Source organism: Papio anubis, chromosome 14 (assembly GCF_008728515.1).
Source record: "Papio anubis isolate 15944 chromosome 14, Panubis1.0, whole genome shotgun sequence".
NCBI classification, from domain to species: Eukaryota; Metazoa; Chordata; class Mammalia; order Primates; family Cercopithecidae; genus Papio; species Papio anubis.
This window is the reverse complement of record NC_044989.1, coordinates 39,323,094-39,349,002: the sequence shown is the minus strand read 5'-3', so window position 1 is coordinate 39,349,002 and position 25,909 is coordinate 39,323,094. Positions and strand designations below refer to the sequence as shown.

At 42.7% G+C, this 25,909-nt stretch overlaps 1 protein-coding gene across 4 annotated transcripts in view; it reads left to right on the top strand.

The window, feature by feature from the left end:
- CDKL4 (cyclin dependent kinase like 4) overlaps nucleotides 1-18,122 on the top strand; it is a 76,652-nt gene extending 58,530 nt beyond the window's left edge. For 2 of the 4 annotated variants that reach the window (XM_031655095.1, XM_031655096.1), the window contains exons 6-10: nucleotides 3,485-3,682; nucleotides 6,295-6,377; nucleotides 8,672-8,728; nucleotides 14,341-14,475; nucleotides 17,902-18,122. In XM_031655095.1, the coding sequence (XP_031510955.1) occupies nucleotides 3,485-3,682; nucleotides 6,295-6,377; nucleotides 8,672-8,728; nucleotides 14,341-14,475; nucleotides 17,902-18,003 (575 nt within the window). In that variant the 3' untranslated portion in view covers nucleotides 18,004-18,122. Of the gene's footprint in view, nucleotides 1-3,484; nucleotides 3,683-6,294; nucleotides 6,378-8,671; nucleotides 8,729-14,340; nucleotides 14,657-14,907; nucleotides 15,744-17,901 lie in introns of those variants that run through there. The other 2 variants (XM_021924769.2, XM_003908539.4) reach the window with 2 other exon arrangements.
- The last annotated feature ends 7,787 nt before the right edge of the window (nucleotides 18,123-25,909 follow it).

Genomic DNA, 25,909 nt, shown 5'->3' with positions numbered 1-25,909 from the left:
TACTGAGAAAAAAATTAAGAGGAACCCAATCATTCAGAAATACGGAAATGGCTAAAGAATTTATCTGACTTAATACTGTAAAAATATATTTTTAAAGGATTTTAATGACATGGGAAATGCTCTAGCTCACAACATGGGGCTAAATGAAAAAGAACACATAGCCGCACATACAGACTGATCCCAGTTCTATTCCTCAGGTTAACTTGGTTTCCCTCTGGGTGGTAGGTGATATTTTTATTTTCTTCTTTATGCTTTTTTGTATTTTCCAAGTTTTCTACAAAGAACATAAATTTCTTTAATAATTTTATAAATGGGCACTGTGGCCCACGCCTGTAATCCCAGCACTTTGGGAGGCCAAGGCAGGCGGATCACCTGAAGTCAGGAGTTTTTGAGACCAGCCTGACTCGCATAGAGAAACCCCATCTCTACTAAAAATACAAAATTAGCTGGGCATGATGACGCATGTCTGTAATCCCAGCTATTAGGGAGGCTGAGGCAGGAGAGTCGCATGTACCTGGGAGGTGGAGGTTGTGGTGAGCTGAGATCATGCCATTGAACTCCAGCCTGGGCAACAAGAGCGAAACTCCTTCTCAAAAATAATAATAATAATTTTATAAGTGATGTTTACACCTCTCAATCTAATAATTCCACTCATAGAAAATCATTCTAAAGGAATAATTCTTTTTTTTTTTTTTAGAGAGAGAGATTTCGCCATTTTGCCCAGACTGGTCTCGAATACCTAGGCTCAAGTGATCCATCCCCTTCAGCCTCCCAAAGTGCCGGGATTACAGGCATGAGCCACCAAGCCCAGCTCCATTTTTTTTTTTTTTTAAGAGATGGAGTCTCGCTCTGTAGCCCAGGCTGGAGGGCAGTGATATGATCATAGCTCACTGCAGCCTCAACCTCCTAGGCTCAAGCTATCCTCCTGCCTCAACCTCCCATGTAGCTGGGACCACAGGTGCGGGCTACTATGCCTGGTTGATTTTTTTTTTTTTTATTTTTGTAGAGACAAGATTTCACCACGTTGCTCTGGCTGGCCTCAAACTCCTGGGCTCACACAATCCGCCTGCCTTGGCCTCCCAAAGTGCTGAGGTTATAGGCGTCAGCTAGTGTGCCTGGCCTTGAAATAATTCTAAGTACAGAAAAAGTTTTATGCAGGGATTATTGAAAAATAATGTGGTGTTATTTGTAGTGACAAAATGTTGGACAATTTGGGGAAGGTAAAGTAAATCCTGGCGTATGCACTTGGTAAGCTGTTACGCGGCCATTAAACTCAAGTTTAGGAAGAGTTTATAACAACATGATAAATGCATAGAATTCAATGAAAAAAATCAGGACACAAAATTTTATATGTAGTATGATCAAAAGTACTTGTACCGGCCTGAGCAACGTAGTGAGACCTCCATCTATAAAAATTTTAAAAAAAAATTTTTTTTTAATTTTTTTTTTTTAAATTAGCCAGGCATAGTTTCAAGCCCCTATAGTCCCAGCTACTCAGGAGGCTGAGGCAGGAAGATCACGTGAGCCCAGGATTTCAAAGCCGCAGTGAGCTATGATTGTTTCACTGCATTTTAGCCTGGGGGACAGCATCACCCTGCCTCCACAAAAGCACTCAAAACTATGCTGTAAATAAGAAAAAGACTCAAACAAAATACACCAAAAGATTAACACAAGGTACCTTTGGGTAGTAAAACTTGGCTTTATTTACCTTCTTTCTGTTTTCTTATGTATTTTTTCATATTCTCTGCAGTGAGCATATATGACTTTTAAGTTGAAAAATGTTCCAAACAAATAAAACAGCTGACATAGCCTATGAATAGTGGCAATTGCTAGTGGTTGTTATTTTCCTTCTTATTCTCCATTTTGCAAATTTCCATTATGGTATTTATTAATTTTTATCCTTTAAAAGTTTATATAATTTTATAAAAGAGCAATGAGCAAGTAAGATTATTTCCTTTTCCCACTCCTATGAGGACAGTTCACTGACCAGAGCTGCAGCCGCTATTTTCTGAGCTGCCTTTTGTGGCAGCATCTTTGGGGCTACCCAACGACTTTACTAAGGAGAATTGCGCATTACCTCATCTCTGCAAGCCGGGCTGCTTTCCAATTGTTCCTCCTCTGTAATGCATTTGTAGGGCTCCTTATCGTTCAGGGTCATGTGATGATTCTGGGATTGGCTTCCATCCACTTGGAGGCAGGTGTCTTGGGTCCAGGCAGTCCACACCTGTGGCATAGGGCAGGGCTGGGCAGTGAGGGTGCACCCAGCTCTCTGTCATCTGTCTATCACATACCACAGAGGACTCATATACATAGTACAAGGAGTCAAATTGAGGTCTTTGTCACCATGGGTCCTAAGTAACACATTTGGATAGAAAAATTAATTTATGCAATCGTCTAGTGCTGCATTAGTTTCCTGGGGCTGCCATGATACATTACCACAATCTGAGTGGCTGAAAACAACAGAAATCTATTTTCTCACAATTCTGGAGGCCAGACATCTGCCATCAAGGTTTCAGCAGAGCCACATCCCCTCTGAAGGCTCTAGGAGAGGACCCTTCCATGTCTCTAGCCTAGCTTCTTTTTTGTATATGTGTGAGTCAGAGTCTTACTCTATCGCCCAGGCTGGAGTGCAGTGGCGCAATCACGCCTCACTGCAGCCTCCACAAGTTCAAGTGATTCTCCTGCCTCAGCTTCCCAAGTAGCTAGGACGACAAGCACACACCACCATGCCTGGCTAATGTTTGTATTTTTAGTAAAGACAGGGTTTTGCCATGTTGCCCAGGCTGGTCTCTAACTCCTGACCTCAAGTGATGTGCCCACCTCGGCCTCCCAAAGTGTTGGGATGACAGGCGTGAGCCACCATGCCCGGCCTCTATCCCAGCTGCTGGTGGATGTGGGAAACCTTGGCATTCCTGTGCTTGCAACTGCATCACTCCAGTCTCTGCCTCCAGTATCACATGGCATTCTCTGTGTCTCTGTGTCCCTGTAAGGATTCAAGTCATTGGATTTAGAGTCCACCCTAATCTAGTATGACCTCATCTTAACTAATTAATTACATCTGCAAAAACCTTATTTCCAAATAAGGTCACATTCACAGTACCAAGAATTAGAACTTCAACCTATCTTTTGAGGGGACGCAATTCAACGCACAACAACCCCCATGCTGATGATAAAATGGAAACCAACAATGCAGTTTAGACTTAAAGTCACACTCCAGAAATTCTCATTCCCCTCATCACTACCACACCACCCGCTGCCCCAGTTTGGAGTAATAATAGATGTTAGTTACCTAAAGTGCTCTTGAATGTCAAATTTACTATGTCAATGCACAGTAACTGTTTCTTCAATTAGTGCCTCACTGCATTAACTGTTAAGAGTATCATGGCCTCTGATGGTTATTGAAGGCTGGATGCCTGATGTGTTCTTGGGAGCAGTTCATATGTTGGGAGAATTGACTTACCTGATCTGATTGATGCATTTGCAGTTCCAGGAGATGCCTACACCGATTATGTAGCTACGAGATGGTACCGAGCTCCTGAACTTCTTGTGGGAGATACTCAGTATGGTTCTTCAGTAGATATATGGGCTGTTGGTTGCGTTTTTGCAGAGCTCCTGACAGGCCAGCCACTGTGGCCTGGAAAATCAGATGTGGACCAACTTTATCTGATAATCAGAACACTAGGTATGAATTGCGTTTTATGGCGACAGAGGTGCTGAACTGTTATAGCATTCATAGCATTCATATGTTACAATAAATAAATACATACATACACAAATAAATAAATAGAAGAAAAAAGAGTTTTATTGCTTCTTCAAACTTTAAACTTAGGATGGTTGCTCTGGGGTCTGGGTTGTAGCCAAAGCCCAATCCTTTTCTAAACATGTAGAACCCTAACTCCTCTCAGGGAGCTCTCAGACCCCTTTCCAGGAAAAGTCAATTAGCCGTGGAATAAACTATACATTTACTTTCCATATCAGACTAAGATAAGGATAAGGATATGAGTCAGCTGCTGAGAGCCTAGTGTAAGATATTCGATCAAGTGCAATTTCTGTCCACTGTAAAAGAGGTTTCCCTTCTTTATTCTAGAGCAGGAATCAGCAAATTGTTTCCATAAAAAGCTAGATGGTAAATATTTTAGGTTATGCAAACTGTACAGTCTCTGTTGCAGTTCCCCAACTCTGCTATTGTAGTGCAAAAGCAGCCATACACAGCATGTCAACAAATGAGCATAGCTGTGTTCCCATAGAACTTTATGGACACAGAAATTTTAATTTCTTCTAGTTTTCACATGCAACAAAACATCAAAAAATCTTTTTTGACTTTTAAAAATCTGCTTAAAAATGTAAAACCAATTCTGAGGTCACAAGCTGTACAGAAACAGGCGCTAGGCCAGATTTGGCCTGCAGGCCATAGTTTGGCAGACCCCTGCCAGAGAGCTTAAGAGTCTGATTTTACTTCCTGATTAGGAGTGGCTGCTGAAGTTTCGAATAATGTTAACACATCTTCTTTGTATAGTACTTTAGAATTTACAAATTACTTTCATACGCATCATCTTTTTCAGTCTTAAGAAAAACCTGTTAAGGAAGTTACAATGTTTTTAATTGTGCCTATGTTATAAATGAGGAAACAGAGGCTTAGGGAGCTTCCATGATTGGCCTGAAGTTGCATAGCCAGGTAAGTGCAGAATAGGAATGGGACTCCAAGGGTTTCTTTCGTGAGCTTTCATTATGTGTCAGCATAACCTGAAAAGTGAGCCACAGCTTCAAGCCAACAGCATAGATGCAAAGAAAGTGATACCTCTACACATAAAATGAGAATTTGTTAATTCCTTCCCACGGGCTCTCCTGGCAGCATGGCTGCTGGACAGATCCCTGTTCAGTTCCAACGTATTATGGAAAATTCTGCAGCATAAAAAATGTGGGGTAGAGTACCACTACCGGCCACACTTTGTCTGATTCATTCCCTGAAAAGATTCTGGAAATTTGCATTACAGATCTGAGTTTAAATCCTGGATCTGTTAGGTTACTGTGTGATCTTGGACAAGTTATTACACTTCTCTGAACCTCATTTTCCTCATTGAAACAATAGGGATTTAAAATAGCAACTACTCCAACCTGGACAACATAGGCAGACCCCATATCTACAAAAAAAATTTAAAAATTGGCTGGACATGATGGCGCATACCTGTAGTCCCAGCTACTCGGGAGGCTGAGTTGAAGGATTGCTTGAGACTGGGAGATCGAGGCTGAAGTGAGCCATGATTGTGCCACTGCACTCCAGTTTTGGCAACAGAGAGAGACCCTGTCTCAAAATAAATAAATAACAACTATTGTCTTGAGATTATGAGATGAAGTCTCATCAAATCTCATTTATGAGATTAAATGAGATAATGTGTGTAAAGACTGTAGTACCATTCTCTCACCTTGTCTTTTTTTTTTTTTTTTTTTTTTTGAGATGGACTGTCACTCTGTCACCAGGCTGGAGTACAGTGGTGCGATCTCGGCTCACTGCAACCTCTGCCTCCCAAATTCAAGCGATTCTCCTGCCTCGGCCTCCCAAGTAGCTGGGACTATAGGTGTGTGCACCACCACGCCCAGCTAATTTTTTGTATTTTTAGTAGAGACAGGGTTTCACCATGTTGGCCAGGATGGTCTCGATCTCTTGACCTTGTGATCCACCTCCCTTAGCCTCCCAAAGTGCTAGGACTACAGGCGTGAGCCAACGCGCCCAGTCTTCACCTTTTGATGGAGGCTGAATGGTGACCACATGTGACGAAGAGACTGGTTTGGGAGAACTGCCCTTACCTGAGAAGGCATACGTCTGCAGAATCCCATTCCTCTCATCTCTGGAGGGACCAGTCAGGCACAATATTTCTTTCACACCTGCACTTCAGGCATTAAACCTGTTTTTTGTTTTTTTTGTTTGTTTTTGTTTTGAGATGGAGTCTTGCTCTGTCGCCCATGCTGGAGTTCAGTGCCATGATCTCAGCTCACTGCAACCTCTGCCTCCCAAGATCAAGCGATTCTCCTGCCTCAGCCTCCTGAGTAGCTGGGATTACAGGCACTGACCACCACGCCCGGCTAATTTTTGTATTTTTAGTAAAGACAGGGTTTCGCCATGTTGACCAGGCTGGTCTCGAACTCTTGACGTCAAGTGATCCACCTGCCTTGGCCTCTCAAAGTGCTGGGATTACAGGTGTGAGCCACCACACCTGGCCTTCAGGCATTAACCATTTAAACACTTGATTATTCTTTGCCAAATTTATGATGAATTATGTGGTTTGTATTTTACAGGAAAATTAATCCCAAGACATCAATCAATCTTTAAAAGTAACCGGTTTTTCCACGGCATCAGTATACCTGAACCAGAAGATATGGTAAACTGCTCTATCTTGAATATTTTATTACTTGTGTTGCTGCTTTCTTTAAAGAGGTAGTTGTTTCTTATTTATTTATTTATTTAGAGATGATATCTCACTCTATCGCCAAGGCTGGAGTGCAGTGGCAAGGTCATGGCTCACTACAGCCTCAACCTCCGAGACTCAAGTGATCCTCCCACCTCAGCCTCCCCAGTGCTGGAATTACTCATATGAGCCACCATGCCCGGGCTGTTTCTTTTTTAATATTTGTGGTTTTGGCTTCTTGTGACATATTGACACAGTGTATTAGTCTGTTTTCACACTGCTGTAAAGAACTTCCCTGAGACTGGGTAATTGATAAAGGAAAGAGGTTAAATTGATTCACAGTCCTGCATGGCTGGGGAGGCCTCAGGAAACTTACAATCATGGCAGGAGGGGAAGCAGGCACCTTCTTCACAAGGCGGCAGGAGAGGTGAGGGCACAAGAGAAAACTGCCACTTTTGAAACCATCGGATTTTGTAAGAACTCCCTTACTATCATGAGAACAGCATGGATGAACCCCCATCATGATCCAATCACCTCCCTCTCTCAACACATGGGGGTTATAATTTGAGATGAGATTTGTGTGGGGACACAGAGCCAAACCATATCTCACATACTGAAGAAACTATATAAAAACTACATTACAATGAGCCAGGAAAAATGCTTTAAATGTTTACTTGTCTTAACTATTCAAAAATGAATGTTAAATTTAAAGTGAAAGTATATTTAGTATCTTAGATACGACATACTTTTAATCCATTGGTCAAAGCCTTAGGAGGATTTTCCCTTAAATAGTTACATTCTCATAAAGACTACTTATAGTAGTCTTATTCATTTTGACAAAAATGCATTTAAAAATTTTTTCGGCTTGTAAAACAAAACTCAAATCAATCAAAAGCTTTTTTCACCATATATATTTTTACACGGGTGGTTGTTTTACAAAATGATCCCCATTGTACTCATTAAACTCCAAATCACAGGGATCATCTCTCTACTCTTGCAATGGTCTTTGCCTTTATTTGAAAACATATCAATGACCACTTGACCCTCTCTCTCTTACTCTCTGAAGACATTGACTTCCTGTGTGTGTTACCTAAGTTCAGGCTATGCTCTTTAAAGCTCCATATGGTGTAGAATCTGCCTATAAAAGAAAAAACTGCCAGGAAAAGCATGTGTCCACACTCCAGCTGTGCTGGAGTCAGAACCATGTGTGGATGGGAAAAACTCTGAGAAGGCAGATCATGACCTGTGATAGGTGTGAACTGTCCAAATAACCTGAGCTCCAAATGGTCCCAACCATCTCTAGACACCCTGTTCATTTTAAATCAATTATTTCATATAATATCTTGATTTATATACTGGTTTTCTTTTTTATTGTCTTTGCGAAAACCTTTAACAAATGTAATACAAGGTTAAAGGTTGAACTGCAAGGTTAAAGGTTACAAAGGAATATTTATATAACATGTGTTTAAAGAATAAACTACAACAAATTTAAGTGTCTTAAGTTTCCCACCGTTGTCTTTCAGGCATCTCCATCCCCTTCCTTCCTCATCATTCTGAATGTTGTGTTTTTCATTCTTTTGGTTTCTGTAGTGTTCTTATGCATGTAGTCCAAGGTATTTTCGTGAATACTCGAAAACATCCTTAGAAGTAGATCAGGCACAGATTTTACGGCACTGTTGTGGGATTTCAGATGGGAGCATTTGGGACCCACATTTACCCAGCATCAACTGCAAGACATTGTGAAATTAAGAAAATAACTTCATTTTATGTATTTCAGATCTTTACAGTGTACAATTATATAAAAGCATGATTTTTAAAAAATATATTTAAAATGAATTATCTAACCTACTAGAGGGTCTTTCTTTAAAGTGTTGTTATTACTAATATATTCAAAATATGGGCCAGTTGAGCTGGCTCACCCCTATAATCCCAGCACTTTGGGAGACTGAGGCAGAAGAATCACTTGAGGCCAGAAGTTTGAAACCAGCTCATGCAACATAGCAAGACCCCATCTCTACAAAAAAATTAAAAATTAGCTGGGTGTGGTGGCACCACCTATAGTCCTAGATACTCAGGAGGCTGAGGTGGAAAAATCTCTTGAGCCCAGGAGTTCAAGGTTAGAGTAAGCTATAATCATGCCACTGCACTGCAGCCTGAGAGACAGAGGGAGACCCTGTCTGTAAATACACACACACACACACACACACACACACACACAAATTACTTTGTTGTTATGTAATATTGAATATTTTAACTTTGTTTTTCAGGAAACTCTTGAGGAAAAGTTCTCAGATGCTCATCCTGTGGCTCTGAACTTCATGAAGGTACTTAAGAATCAATTATAACTCTTATTAGCTATAAATTGTAATGACTGAAGCTGGTAATTTGAGGAGGGGTGGACAGTGGATTAAATAATGCCAAAATAGGATGTAGTCATTGAAAATGATAAAGAACTGTAAAATAATCCCAGTTAAAGGGACATCGGTGGTTAAAGCAGTCATTGTTCTAACATATCTATTAACATTAGTAGATGAGGCAAAATCAGAGCCATGCAGACACCAGACCTAGCTCCTGCACTAGGCGTAAGAGAGATGGTCAAACCAAGGACAGATTCAAATAAAAAGCAGAAGAAACTTACCTCTGCCTAGTCTGCCATTCATGCTTGACCAAATGAAGCCACACTAGAAGGTGTGTGACCCTGCCATCCACTGTATATACCAAAAGCTCATTGGACAAAGGGTATGAGGATACCGGAGAGGGTATCTATCTTTAACAGTCAATTAAGTTCTGTCTACAGCAGTGTCTTCCAAATGTGGCTATTCATCTGAATGGCCTGGGAGCTTTTGAAAAATATGGATTCCGGTATCTAGCCTCAGATTGAGAAGGAGAATTTTCATGAGTGGGACCTTGGCATGTGTATCTTTAAACATGCCCTTAGGTGATTACGATAAACAACTCAGTTTAAGACTCATCTGATCTAGACAGTGGGGCCATTTGGATGACCTAGAGTCAACTTTGTAGACCAGCCTTTGTGGGAGTGCTGATCACTGCCATGGTGCTATCCAGAGTGCTGGAGTGCTTCAACCTGAGTCCTCCTGAGAGTCAGAGCCAGATACCCCTTTGCTCTCAGACTCCCCATACCATTGCTCCACCTGACCTCAGCTGCCATCTGTCCTGTCTTACTGCCCAGACCTGCCTTCATCCAGCACTCAGCAGGTCCTGTCCTAGAAGCCCAATTCCCTGACCTTGTTCTTGACAGGTGGTTCTGACCCACCTGCAATTTAGCAAAACCTACAAGGGAGAAGGGAGGCATCAAGCACTGCAAGCCCAACCAATTTTCAGATGGAAGCCAGAGACAACCTGTGGTTCCCTTGAAGGCAACTCTGGGGCATGAAAACTGCAAGATGTAGGACAAGTTCCCCGTCCTCATCTCCAAAGATGAAGAGCCCTGGTTGGCTGCCTAAGCTTTTAGATGAAGCTAGGTTTGTTATTCAACTATTTTATTTAGACCCATAAGTATCAACGTAAGGCCCAAGAATCCTCTCAGTGCATCAAGGATTGTGCTATTACATGGGTCACATCCTATCTTATAGACTCCTGCCCCATGGTAGATGAAAGAACACTTTAATTCTTTGCAGTTGAGACATCCTTTTTTTTTTTTTTTTTTTTTTTTTTGAGACAGAGTCTTGCTCTGTCTCCCAGGCTGGAGTTCTCTGCTCACTGCAACCTCCGCCAACTGGGTTCGAGCGATTCTCCTGCCTCAGTCTCCCGAGTAGCTGGGACTACAGGCGCGCACAACCACACTGGGCTAATTTTTGTATTTTTAATAGAGACGGGGTTTCATCATGTTGGCTAGGATGGTCTCCATCTCCTGACCTCATGATCCACTCACCTCGGCCTCCCAAAGTGCTGAGATTATAAGCATGAGCCACTGTACCCGGCCCAGGACATCTTTAACAGCAAATAAGTACTGGCTGCCATAACTGGTGTTTATCCCATGGGACCGAATCGTAACCTATGCAGGGAACTGCTCAGGTGGATGACGTATTGGGCAATGGCGGAGTCAAGGAGAGCGGTGGCGTGCAGTGGCCAATCTATGGCAGGTCTTTTGTGTTCTCTTCATTAGGTTTAAAATGAGACCATGAGCACAATCTTTCTTATTTATTACTCATTTATTTCCATAGTCATGACTATCCTATCACTATATCAGCTTAAGCTAGTCATCAAGAAGGAGACTATAGACTGTTAGAAATTTTATTGGAGCGTTTTCTGTGAAATTTGAAGTTTGGACTTAAGAAAAGGATGCTGACTTGGACTTTACAGTTTTGATTTCTCATCTCCCATCTTCAAGACGTTTTCTGGGTTAGGAGCATGTCTACAGGGAACACCTCTGATTAATCCGTCAGCTTCTTGATATACAGAAAGTTATTAATCCAGGCAGGCAAAGGCTCAGAAGCCTCAGTTCTACTCAGTTCATCTTAGTGCTTCAGAACGAATCAAGCAGGACATTGTTCCCGCTCAGACTCCATGGGGGGAGCTCGGCATTAGTAGTGTCTTCTAAGAATCTAAAAATGTTCTTTAAAATGAAAATTCGTAGGTATTTAGTGATGGACTAGATTTCAATAGTTTTGAAAGCCCATCTAAAAATAGGAATGAGTGAATGAGGCTGGGCATGGTGGCTCATGCCTGTAATCTTAGCACTTTGGGAGTCCAAGGCAGGAGGATCACTCGAGCCCAGGCATTTGAAACCAGCCTGGACAAAGTCAGACCCTATCTCTACAAAACACAAAAAATAAATAAAAAGTATCCGGGAATGGTGGCACTTGCCTTTAGTCCCAGCTACTTGGGAGGCTAAGGCGGGAGGATTGCTTGAGCCCAGGAGTTGAAGACCACAGTGAGCCATGATTGTGCCACTGCACTCTAGCCTGGGCGACAGTGAAACCTCATCTCTAAAATTAAATTAAATTAAATTAAACGTGAATAAATTCAAGATATATTTGAAAGGAAAACTGATAGGACTTAATTATGACTGATATATGGGGAATAAAGTAGAAGAGGTGGCAAGGATACAGTGCCTGTATTGGTTTTTCAGGTGTTGGCAGGTCCAGGCTTTCTCTGAAAACTCTTGGCAAGGGTCTTTCCTTGCCTCTTCCAGCTTCTGGTAGCCCCAGGCATTCTCTGACTTGTGACAATGTAACTCCAATTTCTGCCTCCGTCATAGCATGGCATTCACTCTGTGTGTCTGTCTACACCATCTTCCCTCTTCTTATAAGGAAACCAATTGTAATTGGGTTAGGGGGTCTACTCCACGCCATTATGACCTTGTCTTCACAAATTACTTCTGCAAAGACCTTATTTCCAAATAAGGTAACATTCTGAGGTACTGGGAGTTAGAACTTCAACATATATATTTCTGCGGTGACACAATTCAACCGACAACAGTGACCTTGAGACAGATGTTAAGTAAGCAGTTGCGCCTGCAGGTCTGGAGTTCCTAGGGGAGGTCTGGAATGGAATTGTAGATGTGGAAATCTCTGGTAAACTTTGATAACTGAAGCCATCGGCAGCAAAGAGATCACCTAGAAACCAAGAATAGATGAGAAAAAAAGGGGTGGCTAGGATTTGGCCTTGAGGAACTTTATCCAACCATAGTGGAGAAGAAGGTAAACTAGCAAAGGCTGGTTTGAAAAGGAGTGGCCAGGAGGGAGGAGCAAGGAAAGTGAGAGATTAGAGAAGCCAAAGAGAAACAAAGTTTCAAGGAGGGCTTGGTCAGTAGTGTCTAATACTATTGAGGAGACAGAATTCAAAACACATGATTGGTTGAAGGCTATGGAAGTAGAGGTCAGAGGTGTTAATAACGAGAGCCACTTTAATGGAACAGTGGAAGCAAAAACCAGAATTGAGTGATAAAGAATAGAGACTATCACAGTTTGTATTCAAAATAGTCTTTCTGGCAGGGTGCAGTGGCTCACGCCTGTAGTTCCAGCACTGGGAGGCCGAGGTGGGCAGATTACTTGAGGTCAGGAGTTTGAGACCAGCCTGGCCAACATGGTAAACCTGTCTCTACTAAAAATACAAAAATGTACTCAGCACGGTGGTGCATGCCTGTAATTCTAGCTATCTGGGAGGCTGAGGCATGTGAATCGCTCAAACCCGGGAGGCGGAGCTTGCAGTAAGCCGAGGTGGCGCCACTGCATTCCAACCTGGCTGACAGCCAGAACGAGACTTTGTCTCAAAAAAACAACAACAAAAAAGTCTTTCTGTCCTGGTTATAGCCCTGACAGTATTAGGGTTTGAGGAGAATGCTTCGGCAGCTGGAGCTGATATATGGCATGAGTCATTAATTAGGGGTCATTTGCTTGGACCAGGCAGTAGACATGGAGGGACAGGTAAGTCTAGTTTTGCTGAGCAGGATTGTTTCTTGAAGAACAGGACTAATCAGATCGCTCGCCAAGGGCCAGGTGCTACTGCTTACGGGCAGGCAGCTTCAGGGATCTCAGAGATCTGAGGTCAGCTGGTGTCAGGGAGGAACAGACACCACAGGGCAGTGCCCAGCTGGGGCAGCCTCAGGCAATGCAATTGTCTGGGCTTCAGAATGTCTCAAAACAATGTTTGTGACGGTGGTGAGCCTTATTTCTCTCTTATGGATGGAAGGCAATAATTGTCAGGTCATCTGTGCCTGGGTATTGTAAAGCTGCTCCTTTTAAAAATGCAAATGTAGGCCGGGCGCGGTGGCTCAAGCCTGTAATCCCAGCACTTTGGGAGGCCGAGGCGGGCGGATCATGAGGTCAGGAGATCGAGACCATCCTGGCTAACATGGTGAAACCCCGTCTCTACTAAAAATACAAAAAACTAGCCGGGCGTGGTGGCGGGCGCCTGTAGTCCCAGCTACTCGGAGGCTGAGGCAGGAGAATGGCCTGAACCTGGGAGGCGGAGCTTGCAGTGAGCCGAGATCGCGCCACTGCACTCCAGCCTGGGTGACACAGCGCGAGACTCCGTCTCAAAAAAAAAAAAAAAAAAAAAAAAAAATGCAAATGTAGGAGAGATGGGGTCTCACTATGTTACCCAGTCTGGTCTAGACCTCTGGCCTCCTGAAGTGCTAGGATTACAGGCATGAGCCACCAGGTCTGGCTTAAAGCTACTGTTTATGGATCATAATCTGTGTTTATTGATGGGCAAAGTCCCACTGTCTGGCTGGAGTATCAGTGTTTCTCAGAGAAAACCTCTTTGTGTCAGGACCCCCACAGACCCCTCTGCTGTGATACTCCTCCCCACTCTCAGAAGCCGACCTAGAGGCTTCTAATGGTCTCAAATATAGAAGGGTCATAATGTCACCTTTTCTGTTTTGCCTGTAGTTATTTTTATATGAATATATAGTCCATTCATTTCTCCTTGTTTTAGGTTCACTCTCATGACTGAGGTTCTCACTTCCTCAGCCATCTCCTTAACCCAGATGTTCTCAAACTTGAGCATATGGGCATCGGAATCACCCAGAGAGCTTGTCAAACACAAACTGCCAGGCCGCACCTCCAGTGCTTCGATTCCCTTTGGCAGGCGGGGGGTAGGACCCAAGACTTCGCGTTTCTAGCAAGTTCCTGCGACACTGATGTTTTTAGTCCAGGGACTACACTCTGCAGACTGCTGCAAACAATTTGCTTTCAGTAGTGATTTTACAATGTCATTGGTGGGAACACCAGATCTACAGGCGGCCTCTTTCAGAGAGACACTGACCATCCATTCATTCTGCTCTCAAAAGACCTTGAAGTAGCAAAAAGAAGAGCAATCCTATTAACAAGCTCCAACTACTTGATAATACACAAACTTGAAGATTTTCTAAACTCATATTTATCCTAACAAGTTATTACTCAGTTTGTGGGCATGGTAACAAAATGAGCCCCTCCCTCAATATCTTCTTTGTGATTCTCTTCCTCCAAAGGGGTGTCTGAAGATGAATCCAGATGACAGATCAACCTGTTCCCAACTCCTGGAGAGCTCCTACTTTGATTCTTTTCACGAGGACCAAATTAAAAGAAAAGCGCGTAATGAAGGAAGAAACAGCAGACGCCAGCAGGTACTTCCGCTCAAAAGTTAAAGTGCTATAAAAAGAATTCCTTTTTTGTTTTTGTTTGTCTGCCTTTCAAAGTGAGACAAGGTGGACACCAAGACCTTTCGTTTGTACTGGTGTAGTTGTATTTGTCTAGCTTAATAAATATTGGTAATTGATGTAATAAAACCATAGAACTATGAAAATATCAAGATTATTATTACAAAACCTTATTCCAAACACACTTGAATCAAATTGTTACACAACTGTTTGGCTGCTCTGATTGGATATACCACCCACAAGATTGTATACCCGTAATATAACAACTTCATACAATCAAACGCTGATTCCAACAGGACTGAGTTTTGCCAGCATTGCAAAGGAATCCAAGTGCCTTTCTGTAGCCTCCAGATGTGCAATAAAGGTAACTTGACTCTTCCATCTTTTCACCCACGGCAGGCACCTAAGTCTGCCTTTCCTAGGCTTTTTCTCAAAACCAAGATCTGCCAGGTACAAAGGAATGAAACCCAGACATCTGGGAAACAAATTCTATCCAATGGGCCAGTATTGCAGAACAGTACGGTGACTCCTATGACAAATATTAATTCTGCAGTTTATCAGGTGACTGTCCTTCACTTGCTTTCAGAAAACTTTGAAGTTAAACCATAAACTCCATGGAAATAGGTTTGTTTTGGTTCAGGGCTTTTTCTCACCTTGTAAACCCAGCACCTAAAACAGTATCTGACCCATAGAAGGTCCTTAATATTATTAAAATAAATAAGTAGACGAACATTGCCTAATAATAAACCAAGTTGGTAATTTCCAATTTATCAGAGGCTAGCAATTTTCACAGTTTGCATTTGCTTAATCTTTCATCTTCAATCTAATTTTCAGTCATCTGTCTTCTCATTAGCATGTTTTCCATAAAGGAAGAAAGTGTTGGCTTTTCCCAACCTTTTCATAGTTAAAATAGAAGTTTGTTGGGAGAGAAAAATCAAACTAATCAAGAAGATGAAATGTTAAATCAGTTCTGTGTATCCAAAATCTCCAGGTATCCATATTTTGATTACATGGGCCATTTTACCTTTTACTATTAAATGTTTGCAAATCAAGCCCAATGCAGCTTATACTTAAATAACAACAAAAAAATTAAATAAAGACTGCTGAGGCAGCAATCTGAAAGACAGTGTGAATTGCGTGTAAAAGGACACTCTCCTGTTAAAAACATCTCAGCTGGCGCGGTGGCTCTCGCCTGTAATCCCAGCACTTTGGGAAGCCGAGGTGGGCAGATCACTTGAAGTCAGGAGTTTGAGACCAGCCTGGCCAACATGACAAAACCCTGTCTCTTCTAAAAATACAAAAATTCGGTGGCTCAAGCCTGTAATCCCAGCACTTTGGGAGGCCGAGGCGGGTGGATCACGAGGTCAGGAGATCGAGACTGTCCTGGCTAACATGGTGAAACCCCGTCTCTACTAAAAATACAAAAAACTAGCCGGGCGTGTTGGCGGGCGCCTGTAGTCTCAGCTACTTGGGAGGCTGAGGCGGGAGAATGGCGTGAACCCGGGAGGCGGAGCTTGCAGTGAGCCGAGATCACGCCACTGCACTCCAGCCTGGGAGCACAGCGAGACTCCGTCTCAAAAAAAAAAATAAAAATAAAAATAAAAATAAAAAAATAAAAAAAATAAAAATACAAAAATTAGCTGGGCATGGTGGCGGGCGCCTGTAATCCCAGCTCCTTGGGAGACTGAGGCAGGAGACTTGCTTGAACCTGGGAGGCGGAGGTTGCGGTAAGCTGAGATTGTGCCACTGCACTCCAGCCTAGGCAACAGAGCGAGACTTTGTCTCAAAAATAATAATAAAAAATAAATAAATAAAAACATCCCAGCACTTTGGGAGGCCGAGGCAGGCAGATCACACGGTTAGGAGGTCGAGACCAGCCTGGCCAACATGGCAAAACCCCGTCTCTATTAAAAATACAAAAATTAGCCTGGTGTGGTGGTGGGTGCCTGTAATCCCAGCTACTTGGGAGGCTGAGGCAGGAGAATCGCTTAGACCCTGGAGGCAGAGGTTGCAGTGAGCCAATATCATGCCACTGCACTCCAGCCTGGGCAACAAGAGCAAGACTCCATCTCAAAAAACAAAAAAAAACACCTCACCGGATTCCCCCCCACACTGGCCTGGGAGGGTGCACAGTGTCAGCTGCCCCCGCTGACCTCCTGGTTCCCCTAGTCACTGTCTCCCTGGGAATCTGTCACGGACCTTGCCTTGCCTCGAGGGGGTTGGGTGCTGCTCTCCCTTCACAGCTCCAGCTCTCTGCTTGGGTTTACAGCTGTGCTACCCTTTCATTCAATGCCTGTAACCCAGCGGATACAGATCAGGGACTGTGAACAAGGCCTTCCAAAAGGCCCAGAGGCAACAAAAGGAAAGAAACACAAAGGGCAGCATGTACCTAGAGATGCTCATTTACAGAGATCAGCCCATGTTCTCCATCCTCTGTAAACTGCATCCTATCCACCTTTGCATGGTGGGCCCCCCTGTAGCACACACATGAGGCCAGTTCGAAACAGCTCTCTCCTTCAAGTGAGGTGCCCAGGGAGCCAGACCAAGAGAAAGACAGGGGTGCCTTTCAAGTTCTGGTTTTCCTTCAGAAGACACACCTGAATCCTAGACATTTTACCATGGCAGAAAACAAATGTTACAGAAAAAAATATTTTCATTCATTGTGGTTTCCTTAAGACTAAATAATGTTTAAAGTTGATAGTAAAGAGGTTTTAAGCCTTTGCTGTTCTGCCAATATCCTAGCTATTAAACATTTGAGGCCAGGTGGGTGGCCCACGCCTGTAATCCCAGCATTTTGGGAGGCTGAGGCAGGTGGATCACCTGAGGTCAGGAGTTCAAGACCAGCCTGGCCAACATGTTGAAACTCTGTCCTTATCAAAAATACAAAAATTAGCTGGGCATGGACACTCATGCCTGTAATCTCAGCTACTTGGGAGGCTGAGGCACAAGAATCGCTTGAATCTGGAGGCAGAGGTTGCAGTGAGCTGAGATTGCACCACTGCACTCCAGCCTGCGCAACAGGCTGAAACAGAGTGAAATGGTGTCCAAAAAACAAAAATTTGTTTTGAGATGGGTATTGTGTAGTCTCCTGAAATTATTGTATAGTAGCTGATGGGCATCTACCTCTTAAACATTGACTAGATACTCAGATTAAGTGTACTGAAATAAATAATAGTATATCCATGGGTATCCTAGAATAAGTAATAGAACCTAATTTTCAGGTATCAGAAAATCTCAATTTTTGGAAAGGTAACCCTACTTAATTTTAAAATTGATGTATTTTGACATCTTTGTACAATAAGTATCCACTTGTCTTATCATCTTTAAATCAAATTGTACAAATAAGAATTGTTTTCAATTTACTTTCTTATTTTTGTCTTGTTCTGCTATTAGAATCAACTGTTGCCTCTCATACCAGGAAGCCACATCTCCCCCACACCTGATGGAAGAAAACAAGTCCTCCAGTTAAAATTTGATCATCTTCCAAACATTTAGGAAAATGTTCTTTCAAGTGCAAAGTAATTTAATATGTACACATTTTGTACAAGTGAGATAGGAATTCACAGTGTTTCAAATGCAAATGAGCCATATGAAAATTAAGATGCCTTCTAGAATTGTTTTGCTCTGATCATTGCTGATTCCTTTCCCCGTGCTTTTATATGCCAACTTTATCTTTTAGAATATTTTCTTTAAATGTTATAAAGCCTAAAACTGCACATATGGAAGAGACATTTTCAATTTCATCAGAGCAGCCCCTCCTGAGGCTATTTATATGGAGAATTTGTGAGCTTATACTTTGATTTATGAAAAAGATTTACATGTGTCATCTTGCTTCAGCTGACCACATAATTTCTTAAAGCAATATCAGATAGCCTGCCTCACTGTTTGTGTAAGAAATGACATATGTTCCTGCATTGTAATTCATACTTATTGTAACCAGGTCTGTTGAGTAATGCTGGTATCTTATTCTGTGTTTTCACATTGGTGTAGAAAGGGAAACTTGAAAGGTCATTCAGGTTTATCTCTAGATTCCACGGCAGGCTCTCCTTTGTCTGTCTCATGAGGCATTGATGATTCTATTTTTAAAGCAAGCTAGAGAAGATTACATACAAATTCCAACACATAGCAAACAGTGGACCAATGACAAGGAATTGCCATCCTCATCAGTAACGCCCTCGGATAATTGTCTGCTGTCCTTTGCTATATCACCATTCCTTATCCTTTTCTCCTCCTGTCTAAATCATCTCAGGACCCAAGCCGATCCTCCGGGGTGTGTTGTCTAAATAGCTCATTGCCAGTCTTCTCTTGCAAACATTCGTATCCATAGCCTCTATGAAATTGTGCAGCCCAAAACTAGTCAGTGCGTTGTAATCAGGTTGGTTTGTAAACACAAGAGCAGGAAGATTATCTTTCAGTTAATATCATTTCATATCTCTTACAAAACAACAAAGCAAAACAAACCCCTCAATAACTGAGCTGAATTTACTTTGGGATATTTACCCAACTAAACTTGACATACATACATATATACATATATGTATATACATGTATTTGTAAATATATACTTAAAATTATAAATTTTACAGCATGGTAGTAGGTGCCTTTTATCCTGGACATCAAAAATGATGCAGAATATTTAAAAGTACTTTTAGTTTGCTAACAAGGAACTCATATAAAATAATAGCATAGGGCTATCACTGTTAGGCAAAAAGGCACTATCAGTGATATTCCTATCAAGAAAAATTAAGAGTATTTTATTAACTCATTTGTGCTCCCGTGTCTGGCATGCTTAACTGATTGTTGTCAAATTCTGCAAATACACTTTATTCCAGAAATTTTCTGTGTCCAGCACCAAGAGTTAAGGATATATTGTTAGTGAAGAAACATAAATCCTATGTTCATGTCTAAAAGTCTTCCGCACTTAGAAACATGTAAACTCCCAGAGAATCTCATTCAGTTATGTAGAAGCATCCATTTCATAAGGAATTATGACATCTAAACAATAGTTTTTTGTTCAAGGGAAGGAATTTTTTTTTTTTTTTTTTTTTGAGACAGGGTCTTGCTCTGTCACCCAGGCTGGAGTGCAATGGCATAATCACAGCTCCCTGCAACCTCCACCTCCCCAGCTCAAGTGATCCATCCACCTCAGCGTGTAGCTGGGACTACAGCAGGCACCACCACACCTGGCTAATTTTTAACTTGTTTTGTAGAAACAAGGTCTAGCTATGTTGCCCAGGCTGGTCTCTAACTCCTGAGTTCAAGTGATCTTCCCACCTCGGCCTCCCAAAGATTACAGGCTTGTGCCTGTAATCCCAGCCAGGAAAGACTTTTTAAGTGAGCTGATCTGATCTGGCCATTTTACATTCTTAGTGTAAATATAATCTGTTAAGTCCTTCTTGTTTTCATCTTGTTATCAGGAATATGCCTTTTCAGATTTGTATGTTTCTTGCTTTTTTTCTTTTTGAGACAAGGTCTCACTCTGTCACCAAGGCTGGAGTGGCGCAATCATGGCTCACTGCACCCTCGACCTCCTGGGCTCAAGCAATCCTCCTGCCTCAGCCTCTCAAGTAATTGGGACTACAGGTACATGTCACCACGCCCAGCTAATTTTTTTTTTTTTTTTTTTTGAGATGGAGTCTCACTCTGTCGCCCAGGCTGAAGTGCAGTGGTGCAATCTCCGCTCACTGCAAGCTCCACCTCCCAGGTTCACGCCATTCTCCTGCCTCAGCCTCCCGAGTAGCTGGGACTACAGGCACCCGCCACCACGCCCAGCTAATTGTTTTGTATTTTTAGTAGAGACAGGGTTTCACTGTGTTACCAGGATGGTCTCAACCTCCTGACCTTGTGATCTACCCGCCCCAGCCTCCCAAAGTGCTGGATTACAGGTGTGAGCCACCGCACCCGGCCCCAGCTAATTTTTTGTAGAGAAAAGGTCTTGCTATATTGTCCAGGCTGATCTCAAACTCCTGGGCTCAAGCAGTCTCCCTGCCTCGCCCTCCCAAAATGCTGGGATTACAGGCGTGACCCACCACACCCAGCCGGTTTCCTTCATTTTTAATGGGATGATATTACGAAAATGAGAAATAAAAGATAAAAGGCAACTTTGCTGAACAATTTATTTTTAGCTTTCATAATATTTTTCATTTAAGCCTTCTTATTATCAAACCACTCATACTGCTGTAGCTCTCCTAAATATATATCTCTATATATTATGTATCTATATAGATAATATATTTATGCATATATATATGCATACAAAATATGATATATACATACACATGCAGAAAATAAGACAGCATTCCATTGCCCATTTTGCTTATAATTATGTTTCAAATAACAATGAAGTTTTTGGCAGGGATGGTGGGGTGACTGTCTTTCCTTATTTTTGCTTGCATTAAAAAATTAATTCAAACTAGCATTTCTTTTTTTTCATTTTTTTCCTCAGACAAATTCATCATTTAGGTGTCACTGGCAAGGGGACAGGAGAGAACATCTAAGGCTTAGAAAAATGCTGTAATAGAGTCATATTACAATGAAGACAAATAAACAGGCCAGGCGCAGTGGCTCATGCCTGTAATCCCAGCACTTCTGGGAGGCTGAGGCAGGCAGATCACCTGAGGTCAGGAGTTCAAGACCAGTCTGGCCAACATGGTGAAACCCCGTCTCTACTAAAAATTAGCCTGGTGTGGTGGTGGGTGCCTGTAATCCCAGCTACTCAGGAGGCTGAGGCAGGAGAATCACTTGAACCCGGGAGGCGGAGGTTGTAGTGAGCCGAGATCACACCACTTCACTCCAGCTTGGGCAACAGAGCAAGACTCCATCTTAAAAAAAAAAAGAAAAGGAAAGAAAAGAAAAGAAAAATCAGTTTCTGATGCCATATGCCTGTTTAATTGTCCCTGGGTGGCCCAGGCCACAGCATAGCACTGCTGCCGCCTGCGTTGCCCAGGGTCCCAAGTCTCAAGCTTTAACTCCTTCCTGTTTCAAATACATATCTCTCCCCTCTATGCCACACAAATTCTCTCACACCCTTCAGCCCATGGACAACAGTTGCTCTTCAGCATCTGGTTCCCAAATTGTGCAATGCCTATTTTTCTTTTTCTTTTTCTTTTTTTTAGGGGAGACAGAGTCTCACCCTGTCACGCCTAGGCTGGAGTGCAGTGGCACCATCTCAGCTCACTGCAACGTCTGCCTCCCAGGCTCAAACGATTCTCCTGCCTCAGCCTCCCCAGTAGCTGGGATTACAGGTGTGTGCTACCATGCCCAGCTAATTTTTTGTGTGTGTATTTTTAGTAAAAATGGGGTTTCACCATGTTGGCCAGGCTAGTCTTGAACTCCTGAGCTCGTGATCCGCCTGCCTCAGCCTCCCAAAGTGCTGGGATTACAGGTGTGAGCCACCACGCCCGGCCTGTGTAATGCATTTTATAAGACTTATCTTTCGCAAATAGTCTTGTCCCAGATTCTTCACAGAAGCCTACTTGATCCCGTAATTATGAGTTTCTATTAGGCTCTTGTGCAGTTTCTGGATCACCCGGGTTCTGTCTCACTTATGCCAACTTTCAAGCCTTTTAATTTGTTTATGTAGCTCCTTCCTGATGCTGTCCAAGTACTGCGCCGTCATGCTGAGTGACGCTGCCCGAACACTCCTCTGTGCTCTGCCTCTTCGTGGCCTCTTCCCACCTTAGTTTCCTCAGATTTTCCACACACACGTACTTGAGAGTCTCCAAACAGTTTTTTGTTAGTTTGTTTTTTTAGTTTGTTTGCTTTCACAGTATTTTCAGGCCATTCAAAATGCAGACTTTGCTTATTCTTAGAGCTCCAACATAAAGGACATTTCATTAGACCTCTCTCAGCCCTGGAAGCCTGTGTGCTTGGGCTGTGTCTTTGGTCTCTATTTCAGTCCTGGTGATATTTGAATGTAATTGTTCCAGCTTGCCCCAACCACAAAGCCCTTTTAGGAGATCACTCTCTGAAGATTACTTTCACTAGACTGAATTGCTGAAAAGTTGTATTCAAGAAGCTTTTGAATCCTTGGGATTAGGGAGATGATTGAGTAAAGGTTACTAAAAACTAAGTTCTCGGGGAATGAAGAGTTGAAACAGAAAGTAATGTTTTTTTCCTTGTAAATTAGGTGTATCACGGTTCTTCCTTGCACTTGCAGATTTCCCAACCACAAAATTAAGGTTATTCTGAAAACCTTTTTTTTTTTTTTTTTTTTGAGACAGTCTCTCTCTGTCACTCAGGCTACAATGCAGTGGCATAATCTCAGCTAACTGCTGCCTTCACCTCCCGCATTCAAGCGATCCTCCTGCCTCAGCCTCCCGAATAACTGGGATTACAGGCATGTGCCGCCACGCCCAGCTAATTTTTGTATTTTTAGTAGAGATGGGGTTTCATACTGTCTGCCAGGCTGGTCTCAAACTCCTGACCTCAAGTAATCCACCCACCTTGGCCTCCCAAAGTGCTGAGATTACAGGAATGAGCCTGACCTGAAAATGTTTTGGGGCTCCTTTAGCTTACTTGCCATAAAATTACAATTTTCCAAAAAGCACTTTCTTAGTCATTTGTTACCACCATTGATTTCTAATCCTGGTCACAGAATTCTCAAAAAAAAAAATTTTTTTTTAAATTAAAAAATACCACCAGAAGAGGAATGATCCTAAAATTTTGAGAACAGTAATATCCTTAAAAAACTGGGGGGCCAGGCATGGTGGCTCACGTCTGTAATCCCAGCACTTTGGGAGCCCGAGGTGGGCAGATCATGAGGTCAGGAGTTCAAGACCAGCCTGGCCAACATGGTGAAACCCCATCTCTACTAAAAATGCAAAAATTAACCAGGCGTGGTGGTGGGCGCCTGTAATCCTAGCTACTCGGGAGGCTGAGGTAAGAGAATCGCTTGAACCCGGGAGGCAGAGGTTGCAGTGAGCCAATATTGTGCCTTTGCACTCTAGCTTGGGCGACAAGAGCAAGACTCTGTTTCAAAAACAACAACAACGCCGCGCGCGGTGGCTCAAGCCTGTAATCCCAGCACTTTGGGAGGCCGAGACAGGCGGATCACGAGGTTAGGAGATCGAGACCATCCTGGATAACATGGTGAAACCCCGTCTCTACTAAAAATACAAAAAACTAGCCGGGCGAGGTGGCGGGTGCCTATAGTCCCAGCTACTCGGGAGGCTGAGGCAGGAGAATGGCGTAAACCCGGGAGGCGGAGCTTGCAGTGAGCTGAGATCCGGCCACTGCACTCCAGCCTGGGCGGCAGAGCGAGACTCCGTCTCAAAAAAAAAAAAAAAAACAAAAAAAAAACAACAACAAAAAAAAAAAAACTGGGGAGTCAGTGTTAGCTTCATCACAAAGATACAGATTTTCAGGACATAAAGATAAAATGCCACTCACAAGTTAATGTTCTGCATATGTGTTTGTTTGTTTGCTCTTTGGAGACAGGGTCTCACTCAGTCTCCAGGCTGGAGTGTTGTGTGTTTTACATGAAAATTAACAACTTCATTCTTGTTTTAGTAGAAGACTAAAGGTATTTAAGAGTAGTAGTTAGGGCCAGGCATGGTGGTGCACGCCTGTAATCTTGGCACTTTGGGAGGCCAAGGCAGATAGATTACTTGAGCCCGGGAGTTTGAGACCAGCCTGGGCCACATGTCAAAACTCCGTCTCTACCACAAAAAATACAAAAGTTAGCCAGGAGTGGTGGCATGGGCCTGTATTCCCAGCTACTTGGGAGGCTGAAGAGGGAGGATTCCTTGAGCCCAGGAGGTCAAGGCTGAAGTGAGCCATGATTGTGCCACTGCACTTCAACCTGAGTGACTGGTTTGCTTGAGCCGGGAGGCGGAGGTTGCAGTGAGCTGAGATCATGCCACTGCACTCCAGCCTGGGTGACAGAGTGAGACCCTGTCTCAAAAATAAAATAATAACAGTGGTCATTAGAGAATATAAATAGAAAAATCATTTGGTCTGGAAGTTTGGACAGCTAGGTTCTAGGCATAAACTGCAACTCTCTGTGTATCCTTGACACAGCATTTAACTTTTCTGTGCCTTCTGTAACTTTGCTGTTTTCTCATTTGTAAAATAAGAGAGTAGTGAAGCTAGATCATTTCTAAATCTCCCTTTCAACTCTAAACTTCTGATTCTCTGTAGCAAACAGTGTTTGTATCCTGGTCGTATCTCCCACTACAAGAGGCTTTCTAGAGAGTGTTTTTCATTAACAACACCAAGATGAAATTGTAGTGCTTATGATCTAGCCAGGAGCCAGGAGTTATCTTCCTCTCTCTCATCTCTGTCTTCCTTGCTTGCTTTCACACTCAGGCAAACACACACACGACTACACCCTACCAGTTCCATCAAATCAATAGTAGTTTACAGGCAACCATCTAACACAGATTAAATTTTCTAAATGAAAGTGGATTTTGAAGCTAATTATCACTAGATTTTAATAAAATAAAATAGGTGTGTTTTTCAAATGCAGAGTAATATGTAATCATTCTTTGATGTTTTCATCAAAGAATTGGAAATGATGCATATCATCAAGGAAGAACATTTAATCAAGTTTTAACTTCAGCAACACTTTTAGTAGTTTCAGTAAATAAAATAGGTGTGTTTTTAAAATGCAGAGTAATATGTAATCATTCTTTGATGTTTTCATCAAAGAACTGGAAATGATTCATATCATCAAGGAAGAACATTTAATCAAGTTTTAACTTCAGCAACACTTTTAGTAGTTTCAGTAAATGATAATTAAATTTTATAGATATATCTGAATTGTATACATTTTTGTTTCAAAAGCAAGGACTCAAGCCGGGCGCGGTGGCTCATGCTTATAATTCCAGCACTTTGGGAGGCCGAGGCGGGCAGATCACGAGGTCAACAGATCGAGACCGTCCTAGCCAACATGGTGAAACCCTGTCTTTACTAAAAATACAAAAATTAGCTGGGCGTGGTGGCGTGTGCCTGTAGTCCCAGCTACTTGGGAGGCTGAGGCAGGAGAATCGCTTGAACCCAGGAGACGGAGCTTGCAGTGAGCTGAGATAACGCCACTGTACTCCAGCCTGGCAACAGAGTGAGACTCTGTCTCAAAAAAAAAAAGCAAGGACTCAGGCTCTCTCTTTTTTTTTTTCTTTTTGAGATGGAGTTTCTTTTTTATTTTTTATTTTTGAGATGGAGTCTCACTCTGTCGCCCAGGCTGGAGTGCGATGGCGCAATCTCAGCTCACCAAAAGCTCTGCCTCCCGGGTTCACCCCATTCTCCTGCCTCCGCCTCCGGAGTAGCTGGGACTACAGGCGCCCACCACCACGCCCGGCTAATTTGTTTTGTATTTTTCGTAAAGACGGGGTTTCACCGTGTTAGCCAGGATGATCTCAATCTCCTGACCTCCTGATCCGCCCGCCTCGGCCTCCCAAAG